This window comes from Centruroides sculpturatus, unplaced genomic scaffold (genome assembly GCF_000671375.1).
Source record: "Centruroides sculpturatus isolate CEXI.00-Female unplaced genomic scaffold, Cexi_2.0 scaffold962, whole genome shotgun sequence".
Lineage (NCBI taxonomy): Eukaryota > Metazoa > Arthropoda > Arachnida > Scorpiones > Buthidae > Centruroides > Centruroides sculpturatus.
Window position 1 is genome coordinate 268,599 of NW_019385202.1, and position 14,037 is coordinate 282,635.

The 14,037-nt window shown below is 28.6% G+C and overlaps 1 protein-coding gene across 1 annotated transcript in view; it reads left to right on the forward strand.

The window, feature by feature from the left end:
* Positions 1–13,496, forward strand: part of LOC111636082 (sister chromatid cohesion protein PDS5 homolog B-like) — a 133,018-nt gene extending 119,522 nt beyond the window's left edge. Inside the window, exons 22-26 of the mRNA XM_023381252.1 lie at positions 1,022–1,154; positions 5,151–5,273; positions 6,513–6,569; positions 10,358–10,506; positions 12,050–13,496. Coding sequence (XP_023237020.1) covers positions 1,022–1,154; positions 5,151–5,273; positions 6,513–6,569; positions 10,358–10,506; positions 12,050–13,496 — 1,909 coding nt within the window. The remainder of the gene's footprint in view (positions 1–1,021; positions 1,155–5,150; positions 5,274–6,512; positions 6,570–10,357; positions 10,507–12,049) is intronic.
* The last annotated feature ends 541 nt before the right edge of the window (positions 13,497–14,037 follow it).

Sequence of the window (14,037 nt, forward strand, 5' to 3'; positions counted from 1 at the left end):
ATAACTTGACCTTTGGAGACATCATTAATATAAATAATTTTTATGGCCGTTGAATAAGAAGTGTTTCTTTCACAAGAAATGTATAAAATTAGTGCTGTATTAGACTTACGGTACCTAATTTACATACTGTACAGATGATAATAAACTGAACTTACTAGCCTAAAATCTCCGTAGCGTGTTGCCAGGTGGCAGAAAGTATATATATAATTATAATAAAGTTACAATAAATTAAGTTAATATATAATTATATATACAGTACCTAATTTATATATAATTAATATATAATTATATGTACAGTACCTAATTTATATACAATTTATATATAATACTGTACAGACAATAGTAAACTCAATTTACCCACCTAAACTCTCCGTAGAGTGGCGCTGAACTGCGGAAAGTAGTTCGGCTGCTCCTCTGCGATGACGTTTTACGCGTCCCTTTTAGCATCTTTATATGAATATTGTCGTAATTTTTTTGCCATGTTATAGGAACGTGCGTTATAGGGGGTCTACTGTAATTGGCATCAGTTATTGCTCTTAACCAATGCTACAAACGTTTATCAATTTTAATTGTTATGTACTTGCAATGCAATGGTTTAAATTGCTGGTATTTATTTCAAATATAAACTGAATGAATTACAGTACTTTTTATTAATAATAATTATAATTAATTAATTTTTATTGTACATTTTTAATTGTTTTAATATCAGCATCAATAAAATCAGAATTTTCACTAATTGTAGTTTTATTCACTTCACTTAATATTATCACTTGGTTATTATTATTGTACAGGCAAGTTCCAAATTGATTACAATAAGAAGATTCTTGTATACTTATAATTTAATTTATGACATATGATAAGGAAATCGAAATCATATTTTAATGTATGGTAAGCCAAAATAACTAATGATCATGAATCAATAAAATATGCTTGGAACAAATACTGTTATACTTTCAAACATTTACACTGACTATTCTAGTATGAGATAAATTTAAATATATTAAATTTATTTTATTTATAGGTGTTTGTGGTTTTTAATGGAACCTTTAATGACAAAAAATGAAAACTACAGTTTCAGTTTCTTTAAGAGACTAATAGAAAATATAAAACAAACAAAAGATAAGCAAGCAAGTGATGATGATTTAGCAAACTTGGTAAGAAATTTATAATATTTCTGTTTAAGAAAGTACACTATTGGCCAAGTATAATGCAACACCATGATTGACTATATATATTGAAACATCCTACATGGTATTGCATTTTGCTTGGTCAGCAGTGCATAATTATTATATTTTCTTCTGAATTATTTCTTTTTAATTTTAAAAAGTCAGATATAATAAAAACATTATAAATAACAATTAGTATTACAGATAACAATATAATTAAAAACATTATAATAGTACGGTAAAGTCCCAGAAATGCAACTTTGATAACTTGACATTTCATAAAACTCATCATGTTATTCAAGAAAAATGTAATCTAATGTTTACTTCTTTGACACTAGGATGAAATAAGTTATTATTCTTCACTGGCAACACTTAATAATAGCATCAATTCCAAATGTTAACAAAAAGTATAACTTTTTTCCTAAAGTGCTACTGCAAAATGCTATGACATGAATGTCACTAACTCAAAGGTAGCCACTGCAAGCTTAATATTTTTAAAATTAAAATTTAACTATAAATAGAAAATAGTCACTATTGGTATGTAGTTTAATATGTATATGAATTTGCACATATAATACTTTGTAAAAGATTTTTAATAGATAAATTAATGTATTAAAAATCTTTGTAGTAATGTATTAGGGGCAGTCAAATGAAAACGAGACAGACTATATAACAAGTGAGTGTGGCACGGAAGTTGGTAATGCAGGTAGGTGTGTGTATAGAAGTGCCCTCAATACATTAGGAATCAGGAATGAACAGCGTAAACGTTCACCGCTGTGCCGTTTGTCTGTTAGATGTGCTCAGAGTGAGGTCGGCGAGTCATGTGTGCGTCCGACATCACTAAGGAGGCCTGCTGCTCATTGACTTTCTGGAACACAGTGCCACAATTAACGCACAGCGATACATGGAAACTTTGCAAAAATTGAAGCATGCCATCAAATCCAAACGCCCAGGAATGTTGACAGACAGCATCATTCTGTTGCAGAATAATGTCTGTCCACATGTTACCAATGTTGTTTCGACTACACTGCAGAAGTTTTGCTGGGAAGTCCTTACACATCCTCCATACAGTCTTGATTTCTCTCCATGCAATTTCCGTAGTTTTGGAGACCCAAAGAAAGACATTTGTGGGCGTCAATTTGCTTTGGATGAAAAGGTGCATGCCTGGGTACAATCATGGTTCCATAGGCAACATCAAACATTTTTCTATGAAGGCATTGACCGTCTTGTCTCACAGTGGGGTAAATGTATTAACAGTTATGGCGATTACTTTTGAAATAATAAACAGTTTACTTACTTTTTTCCCATCTATCTCATTTTCATTTGACTGACCCTAATATTTTGAGTTGTGAATAACCAAACTTATCATTTTTGGTAACTTATTGCCTTTTCAGTCCACATTAAGTTGAGCTTGTGGGACTGTACTTTATAATTGTATTGTTCTTATATTACTAATATTTTTAACATAAAATAATCAAAACACATTATTCAAGTTTATTGCCAAGATACAAACTTATCTGTGAACATTTTTGTGTTTCCATTAAAACTAAAAATAAGCAGCACATACACCAAATTATGAATTTTATGGATTACATTTGAGATTTGAAAAATTTTATTCGGATAATACTTTAATTTTTTTTTTGCCTATTTAAAGCAATTATCTCATTTGTAATTTGAAAATGAATAAATTTTATAGTTATTTATCACTCTGTTTAAGTGATGTAGATTGACAAATTAATCATGAATGAACAGAGAATTAACAACATTTTAGATATTTAAACTACATATCATTCTTATATAGTTCAGTAACTGTCTGTAATTTTTTATTTATAAACAAGACATATGTTACTGATAAGCAGTTTTAAAATATTTCAAACTTGTTTATTATTACACTATATTATCATCTATTGTAATGTATAAAAAAAAAATTCTAAATATTCACTAAACTTACATATGTCTGCTCATTTCAGTAAAGAATGTAATGAGATTCAAAATTTTGTAATAATAATTTTAACTGCTGCACAAATCAATTAAATCCTTTTTTTAAATGTAATTTTATAATTGGAATGTTAGAGATTTAATAAGATAGAAATTACATAGAATAATACACTAGAATACGTAACCTGGAGTGAATTAGATCAAAGGAAGAAATGGACCGTGCTTTTAGAGTTTTTATTTATTTCCTTCCTTCCTACATTTCATTGTTTCCTTGAAGTTTCTTCAATTAAGCAAAAGTAGAGAGATTTTGGACTCCTATTATGTGTAGTAAGTCTAATATGGAGGTAGACAACAACCAAAAAATGGTTTTATTTTTCGTACTGCATTATTTATAGGATGATTTAACGGAGATCATTATTAGAATTATAAAAATTTATATACAACAGNTCTTTGATGCATGAAGAGAATTTATTTTTATTTTTGATGATTATATAGTTTATATGGCATAACATCATTGTTACTCATCAGAGATCCTCCATCAAACACTAAATAAGCTAACACTACAAAGTTATGAGACTCCTTGATAGCACATTTGTATTTAATTTTTATTGAAGTTTAATGAATAAAATATTATCTGTGTTCTGCTCATTAAGCATTGTCTAGTCATAGTACATTTTCATATTGTTAAAATCGTGTTTGTTGTTCTGGCAAATTAGTATACATAAATGATTTTGGATATTATGTGTTGCCTAAAAATTGACACCTATCTTGAAATCAAACAGCTAGCATTGGCAGAAAAAATTACTTATATCATAATTATATACACTAAGTGGCCAAAAACTTAGACACACCCTGTAATAACGAGTTGGTCCACCTTTCGCTCTGATCACACTGATATTCTTCTTGGCATGGACTCAACAAGTTGTTGATACCATTGCTGAGGAATGTTGGCCCATGCTGACATAATGGCAGCTCTAAGTTGGGTCAGATTGGATGGTGGAGTTTCCAGGCTTTGAAGTGATCTTTCGACTTTGTCCCACAAATGTTCCATAGGATTGAGGTCCAGGGACTGAGCTGGCCATGGAAGCAGGTTAACCTTCCCCACACCATAATTCCAGCCTAAAGAGTTGTCATTTGGCAGGAGGGGCCCATGAATTCATGCTGTTTTCACCATATTCTGATCCTGCCATCTGCATGATGGAGCAGGAAACAAGATTCATCAGACCAGGCTACTTTTTTTTCAGTCCTCACGTGACCAATTTCATCATTCCTGGACCCAAAACAGGAACCTTTTCCTATTTTTCTGTGATACCAAAGGCACTCTTGATGGTCTCCTGCTGCTAAAGCTTATTCTTTGCAAAGTCTGTCTTGTTGTGCATTGGGATATGCTTTGTAATGCACCTGCATTGAATTCAACTGTAATTTGTCATGTTGTTGCCCTTCTGTTGCTGAGGACTATGTGTGCTAATCGCCTTTCACCTCTCTTGTTCACCAGCCTTTTTCGACCAGAATTGTCCTTATCACTTGAAGTTTTTTTCTCAACTGTCACATTCTTAAACACCCAAGATCCTGTTGGGTGAGAAAAATCTGAAAGAGTCATTATTTCAGAGATGGTCGCACCAGCTCTTCTTCCACCGACAACTATCCCTTGTTCAAAACCACTTAAATCTTTCTTCTTACCCATTTTGCCATTAACTTCCATGATAACTATCTCATCCGAAGTTGAATGTTCCTTATGTAACCAACTCTGCATTGTTACATCACTACGTCACTTTCGGACTGGTTTACTTTTAAATAAGTGGTGTGTCTAATTTTTTGGCCACTCAATATATATGTATATTGCTATTTATTCAATATGGATCATTTAAAACAAGAAGAAAAGAACCAAAGAATCAATAACAGGTATTTTTTTAGAAAAGATTATGTATTTAAGTACTATTTCACAAATATATCAATTACCTCTGTTGATTTTAAAGTTTACAGTTGAAGATATTAATTGAAATTGAATGAAAATTACAATATGTATGAATTATTATTTATTTCTAGAAATTATATGCAGTGTGTGATCTGGCTCTAGGACTTGTAATATCAAAAACTACAAATTTTGTTTTAAAAGATTTTCCTGTTGAACCATCTTTGCCATCAAAATTATTTACAAGTTTGGATAAAGTAAGTTATTTTTTTATAAATATATAATTAAAGTATAATAATAGATTTCATATTCCTGTTTGATCTTTATTTTGTTAAAATAAGTGAAGCAAATACACAAGTTATGAATATCACAAGTAGTGATATTCATAACAAGAAAGATAAAATTATTTGAATGATGTATAAAGAGTACAGTATATACTGTGTGTATTTCATTTGAAAAAATAAAATATATTTAATTATAGAATGTGAACCAATGCCTTTTGCATTATTCCATGATTCAGCCAGTTGCACATCCAGGAACTATGTGATAAGCCAAAATATTCATCATGTTAATTTAATAAAATAGCAAATTAAATTTAATTCAGTTAAGTTTTAGACTCTACTTGCACAAAACAAAATTTTTTAAAAAGTAATAATAATAATAATAATTGAATCAGACTACTTTTATAAATTTTGTTAATATACTTACAAAAACTATAATTTATCACATTTTTACTTAATTTTATAAAAAGAAGTTAATTTATTAGTGATTTTATAATTTTTTAAAACTAAATAGCTCAATGGTAATCAATAAGAACCATTCTTACTCCTCTGGTGTTTTGAGAAATGTGAAATAATTTTATAACTTTGTATTCAATTACATAAAGCAATTAATGCAAGCCATAGTAAAAAGAACTGTATATAATGCAATGAAAACAAGCACATTCAGACATGGACTGTGGTGTGGACAAACTACTTAATATGTTTTATATTTTACATCAACATAATAAAAGAAAGATAAATAAATAAATAAAATAAAATCTTAAAAAATTTTTATATAATAAATGTAAATAAAACTAGAGATATAGAAGAATTTAATGAAATAAGACAAATATCTTCAAATATTTTGAAAAAGTTATATATTATTAGAATAAATATAAAAACAAGAATTATTAATGGAAATATTCAAATAGTTTTTGTTTTTTATTGATACTTAAATGTTTTTAATAATTTTTGTTTGCAGCATCTAACCTGTACATTACATTTTTTCCACCTTTATTTAATTTTATCTTTAATATTAAATTTAAAATATTTATAAAAACATTTGAAAGAACAATATAAGAAAGATAAAGTTAGAATATATTTCATGAACTTTTGAATTGAATACATTTTATTGTAAATTTAATGTTTCTGAAGTGACTAACAATTTATTTGCTGTTGACAGTTATTTTTTAAATTTTTAGATTAAATAAAATATATTATTATTTTTTCCTTAAGAGTTACAGTAATGTTAAGACTTACTTGCCTCAAGAGCTTGCATTTACACCACCTAAGGTGAGAATAATTTATGTTTAATATTTAATTAATATAAATAAAATGAACTAAAATGTATTATTAAAATTTACTGTAAATATTAGTGATGTAACGAATATTCGGTTACTATTCGGTATTCGGCCTATTCGGCCGAATAACGAATATCTAATCACTATTCGGCCGAATACCAAAAAATAGGAGTAATAAATAACAAAAACACAGTAAATTAATCGTTTTGGTATTTAGATTTAATGTTATTGAGTTAGTGTTGTTTGTTTATATTTATTTATAACTTGTAACATGCACAAAATAAAAAAGAAAATAATATTAGTTGCATGTATTCACAATTTATAATTACAAAGATCAGAACACGTATACGTCTATCGTTGGAGAATCCTCGCACATCTGAGGATCCGACCCTGCCTATCCTTTTTAAGCGCTCGTCTTTGCTCTTTTCTTTCTCTTTCCTCTATCGCTTTAATCCACGTATGCCTGTGCATACATCATAGTACGCGCTCACGATACTTTCAATTCGTCACTTTTCCGTCGTAGCGTTTCCATTTTACAATTACATGACTCAGTCTGGTGATAACGGAGGAGAGACAGACAGGATGTCGATGTAAGTCACAGTTATGATTTCACAGATTCGAGACAGCCCAATAGCCCGAACGGCCCCAGGCTTTCGCCCGTGCACGCTAAGTGACTTTCATTACAAGCATTTAGCTTTCCGAAGTCTATGACAACGATTGTTTGGCATTGACGGCTGTGAATTTCGTGCCAATAAGCTGCCTCGACTTGTTCGATTATGTTATCGACTCAATTTCATATTTATTTTCACTTTGCGGTCCTTCTCTGTTCTTTTTTCGTTATTTACACTTGTAGGTCATTTCATCGTTATCCACATTTGATATCATTATTTGTCATATACTTCCATGACGCTCTTGTCTGTCTGCTACAGCTGCCAAGAATTAATGCGATTGGCGAAGCGTAGTGACAGCGGGCCAATAGAGAGCAGGATCCTTGCCATAATGCGGTTTGTGCGCCAATTTTCGTACGTGCGTTAATCAAGCCGAATAGTTTGGCCGAATATTCAGCTATTCGGCCACGCTCTTGGCAGAATATTCGGCCTGAGGCTGAATATACTATTCGTTACAACACTAGTAAATATGTTAATGTAAAAAGTTTAAAGTTTTTATTTATTAATTTTTTTAAGTAGATAAATTATATTAATGAGAAAGAATTAAAAAATACTATAATTCTAATTGTTATTCATTTTAAATAGTTGCATTATTATTACTATTATTATGTTGGGTTTAGTGGGTTATACTCGGTTCACACTGATGCCAGACCAGAGTCAAGGCATAGCAACTAAAACAAAACTAAAATTAAATAAGTGTGTCAGTGTCTATATTCAGGAATTTCCTAATAATATGGCATGTATTCAATATAGTGGCCTTCTGAAGTGTGATGTATGTATTTCTATTCAATTGTAATGTTCCCAGGCTTTTGTGTAGTGTGTGTGGTATCACACTTGTACAGGAGAGAACGACAGGTACAAACCCTTTCCATCCTCCACAGATGCCTTATTTCCTGGGCGAGTTCTGTGTACTTGCTAATTTTTTCAGTGCATGTGTTTTGTACATTGTGAGTGTTTGGAATGGCTATGTCTATAATGTGTGTGATTTTATTGTGTTTGTCAATGAGTGTGATGTCTGGTCTGTTGTTATTTCAAAACAAATAAATATTCAAAATAAAAAGATGTAAAATAAGTGATTTTTAAAATTAATTTATGATTACATGCTTATGCAGTTAATATTTATACAATGTATTTATTTACCATAATCTTGTATGAATAACTTATGAGTTATCTGTGTTTAAGAGTTGAAAACAGATGTAGGTTAGCTTGTCATTAACTTGTCTAAACTTATATCTTAAAAATTGTGGAAAATCCATGCTGTAAACATTCATTTGCCATTATGTTTTATCCTGAAATTATCAGAGACATTTTACCCCCCCCCAATTTTACAGTGACGTACTGTCTATGGAAGCTGTGGAAGCACCTCTGCCCTAGTATTTCCTAAAATATAAATACATATTGTGCAATTATTTTCATATTTTAACATACTTTGAATTAATTAAAATTAATATTTTATTATAACTGCATTATATATCTTATTACAAATTTCTATACTATATGTGAAAAAAAATTATAAGATTGCTGTTGTATATTTGTATATGCATATTCCCAATGGAAATGCTGTAGTGTCAGAATGGGATAGCTTCCATGGCAAAAATATTTGAATCATGTAAAGCAGCCAGATTATACACATTCGTGCATGCGCTTTAAGCCATGGTCACACCATGCAATTTCCAGCCATGCAGGCAACTACAATTGTGACGGCTGTTCCCATTAACTAGTAAAACCCCCTTTGAAAACTGGCGTGACTGCAATTGCAACTAGAAACAAAAAGTTTGTTATACTTGCGCCGATTGCAAACATGCATCCAATCAGCAAATGCCTTTGTGCCACATCATACGGTGACAATATTGAAAATAGTTCATCATCTTGGCGGATAGTTAGCGGATTAATACTTTTACAGAATTGAGATTGATCGAGCTTATTCGGGCTTCACGAATATCTGTGGGATTTAAAATCTTTGATAAAATGAAGAATTAATCTTTTTGTGTATTCTCGCCAGCTCTATCAAAATAATTGCCTTTTTTCTTTATTCATTCCAGAAAAGGAACTACTTGCCATTTTAATAAGAAAAGTGGCTAAAATTCTGTAAATACTTTGAAGTAAAACGTAAAATGTCAGTAAACTCATGAAAGTAGTCAAAAACAAGCTACCGTAATTTTATTGGTTTATTATAGGGTCACATGTTTCCGAGTTGCAACATCAGCAAATAATGTGTGACCACGAGAAGACACGTGCAACACACACTTGTTACAGTTGCGGTCACCTGCACAGCTGGAAATCACATGGTGTGACCACAGCTTTACAGAGCACAAACCTCACACAGCTTAGCTCATGGATGCTACACACCAGAATATCATATAATGCTTCCAATGATTATATCCAGGGCCGGCACGGCTTCCTTATCATCAAATGTCACCATGCCAATGCAATTTTAATTCTCTCATTTTGATAAGTGTCCAATAATTTCTTTCTCTCTCTATAATGATTCTTGGAGAATTATTTAAAAGTTTCTATTTAGAAGTATATTGTTGATTTTTTTTCTCCATTTTGCTTTTTTACATTAAATAGAAACTGAGCAATTGATTCTCAAACTCGTGTTAATGGATGTTATCAACATTAAAAATTTTATTCTGTTTAAGTTTTTGTTTATTTTAGCATTTACTGTTGTTGTTGTTGTTGTTATTATTATTATTATTTGACAAATAAAATAGATTGTAATTAACTTCTTGCCCACTTATTATTTATTTAGGCCTATACTATATTGTATTATATCTGAGGACTGTGTGATAAGCCCTTAGATATAGTACAATATACTATAACACAAAATAAAATGCAACAAGAATGAAACAAAACAATAAGAATATTTTGTGATTTAATGGCCATTTTGTTCTTTTGATGCTTAATGCAGTTTTATTGCATTTCAAATATTCATTTCCCACTTTTTTTTCTCACTTATTTATAATTACATCTACAATCAAAATTTAAGAGAAATAAAGTAAAAGAAATTGGGAAGAAAAAATGTTCATGATGATAATTTCTATTTATTTTTTAATTCTATTTCTAGATTATTTTTTAATAAACATTAATGGATTTTATTTATACATTATAGAAATCAGGTATAGAAATGGAAATGTTTGGTTTAACATCAAAAGGTACAAATAGAACTGCAATATTACATACTAAAAAGGAAGGAAAAACATTACTAAATGGAGAAACTGTAAATAAAGAATTGGCAGAAGAAGAAAATGATAGTAAAAAGTAAGTTATTTTATTTCATTTAGAGTTTGTTTAGATTATTGATGAATAAACTGATTGAAAGTAATGAACATAAATTAATGTAAAAAATGTAAGTGTATGTTCAAAATCAAACAGCATACATCTAACTATAAAATTAATATTTTGAAATAATCATATAAAATTCTAAAATTGACATAATTTATAAAATAAAATTTTACAGCCTATTCATTATAAGAGATATGTAGTAATAGAAGTATAATATCTGTTGAATGTAAGCAATTTTTTTACTTTTATTGAAAAAACATTTCAAGTATAAATACTTAATCAGTATCATATAGCAACAATCAAATAATAATTGTAAGCTTCTAGCTTATCAAAACATCTGATATAATAAGTGAGAATAACACAATGCTGATGACACAAACATTAATTTGCTCAAAAACATCCAAACAGAAATAAGAAAATTTTTCCTTTATTGCTTGGTTAGAGTGACTATGATAAGTTTTAGAATATACTTTAAATTTGAAAGTATGATTAAGGTAAAGATAAAAAATACTTTTTTTTTCCTTCTTTTTTTTTCATTTGTAAAATTTACACAAATGGTAATTTCCTGGTGACCTGACCTTTCCTTTATTATTTATTTAACTTAAAAAAAATATGTTATACATATAAAATAATGAGAGAAAGCATTATGTTCTAGAAGTGTAGAAATTTAAAATTTTTATAAACATTGATCCATCATTGAAAATTGATACCTTTTGAATATAGATATAAAAGAACATACAATACAACTGAAGATTTAATATTTATAGAGCCTTTAACAAAAAAACTTATTAAAAAATCACTAAAGAATTCAAACAACTTTATATTCTAAAGAAGTTTCTAACATTTTTTTTTTTTTTGTTAAATTAGTAAATTATAATATATATTTATTAAATTCAAAACATGTAAAATATTTTAATGTTTTGAATTTAATTAGAAAACAATCAAGTTTAAAAAGCATTGGGAAAAATTATTGTTTAATTGCAATATTATTTAAGAGAAGGTTATAAAATTAAAAATTAGTTAAATGTAATTTATAATTAACAGCAGAATAATAGTTTTAACGATAGTTCTATTAGAAAGTTTATTTGCTCTGTTCTTATGATTTCAACATTAGCAATGTTTAAGAATTAGCAAAGTAATAAGAATTATCTGATTTAAAATGTTCTACTTATCTATGTCTCAGAAGTAACATATACAAGAGCATCTCAAAGAAAAACATCTTTTAAATAACTATTAGTGTGGACATTATTATTAATGTACGAAATGTCTATCTTTGCTTTTACAAATATTGAGTTCGTTTATTAAAAAAAACAATCAGTAATTTTTTTAGAAATTATCTAAGATTTTTTAATTTTGTAATTAAGAAATACTGAATGGAATATCTTAAAGTAATATTAATACTTAACTTTAAATAAAATTGTAATAAAATAATTTAATAATGCATATGAATAATGTTTTTTAATAATGCTTGATATATTTAGTGAATTATTTAAATAATTCATTTTATTTTAAATTTTAGTGAAAAAGAAAATAAGGCAGTGAAAGAAGCCACCAAACAAACAATTAATGATGGACTTATTTCTTCAAAACAATTAGTTAAACGTTCTCCTGGACGGCCAAGAAAATTTCAGATAGCAGAGGGAACAAAGTTAAGTTCTAAATCAACTACATTGGCTAATAATTCTAGTGCTAGTACTGTTAAAAGACCACGTGGTAGACCACCAGGAAAAAAGAATTCTAACAACAAAAAAAAGGATGAAAATGACTATAAGAAAGTAGTATCAGGAGATGAAACAAAAGATCAAACTGATGATAATAATTCAGTCAAAAATCAGCTTTCTTTGCAACAAAAATTGAATTATTTGGAAGATAAAAATATCAATTCCAATAATTTTACAGATTCTAATCAAAGTTCAGTTTCTGCTTCATCCAAAAAATTGTCTCCGACAAAGAGACCACGGGGAAGACCAAAGAAGCTATTTAGCAATACCAGTGAACTTTGTAATGAAACATTATCTTCTACAACAGATGATAATAGCATTTCTCCTTTACATAATGAGAGGCCACAACGAAAGAGGAAACTGAGTAATAGTTCGAAGTTATCTTCAAATGATGATTCCTTTGAAGTTGATATAAGTAATAAGCATGAAACTACTACTACTACTACTACTTCTACACAAAAAACATCTAGTGAAAATCTTTACAATGATAATTTATCAAATTCTTCTATTTATTATGATGTAAGTCCAAAAAAATTATCTATTATTGTAGATAAAGTAGCTACAGATAGATACTGTAAATTAAATATTAAAGAACCTGAAACACATTTATGTGAAGATAGATTGAAAAATGTAAATAATTCAAATAAAAAATCTGAAAAACCTTCTCAAGAAGAATCTACATCCATTAAACCATTTCTCAGTCCTAATGGAAATAATAACAGACAGACAATTTTATCTAATTCATCATCTCCAGAAGTCAACAAGGTTTTACAAAGTACACCTATGACTAGAACTGCTAGAAAATCATTTGTTGATAAAAGATATACTTTAAAATCGACATCACAATATACAGCTGAAAATAAATCACCTAAATATAATGTAGGAAAAGGTAAAACATTGTCACCTACTATTATATCTGTTTGTGCTTCACCAGAGAAATCTCCAGTTTTACCTACTTCAAAAGTTCCATCCTCTGAGTCATTTCAGTCTAATTCAGAAGATAAATTATTAAACACTAGTAATATTAAAACTCATTTGTTTCATTGTTCACTGGAAAAACTTCGGTATATTGAACATAATGAAACTTCATTAGAAGACATATCTTTAAATAATAATAATAAATCAAAGAAGAAACTCAGTACTTCATCTAATACAACTCAAAAAGAAAATGCTTTCACAAAAAATCTTCAAACTCTAGACAATTCATTTAAAGCTTCAAGTATATTCATTATAAGAGATATGTAGTAATAGAAGTATAATATCTGTTGAATGTAAGCAATTTTTTTACTTTTATTGAAAAAACATTTCAAGTATAAATACTTAATCAGTATCATATAGCAACAATCAAATAATAATTGTAAGCTTCTAGCTTATCAAAACATCTGATATAATAAGTGAGAATAACACAATGCTGATGACACAAACATTAATTTGCTCAAAAACATCCAAACAGAAATAAGAAAATTTTTCCTTTATTGCTTGGTTAGAGTGACTATGATAAGTTTTAGAATATACTTTAAATTTGAAAGTATGATTAAGGTAAAGATAAAAAATACTTTTTTTTTCCTTCTTTTTTTTTCATTTGTAAAATTTACACAAATGGTAATTTCCTGGTGACCTGACCTTTCCTTTATTATTTATTTAACTTAAAAAAAATATGTTATACATATAAAATAATGAGAGAAAGCATTATGTTCTAGAAGTGTAGAAATTTAAAATTTTTATAAACATTGATCCATCATTGAAAATTGATACCTTTTGAATATAGATATAAAAGAACATACAA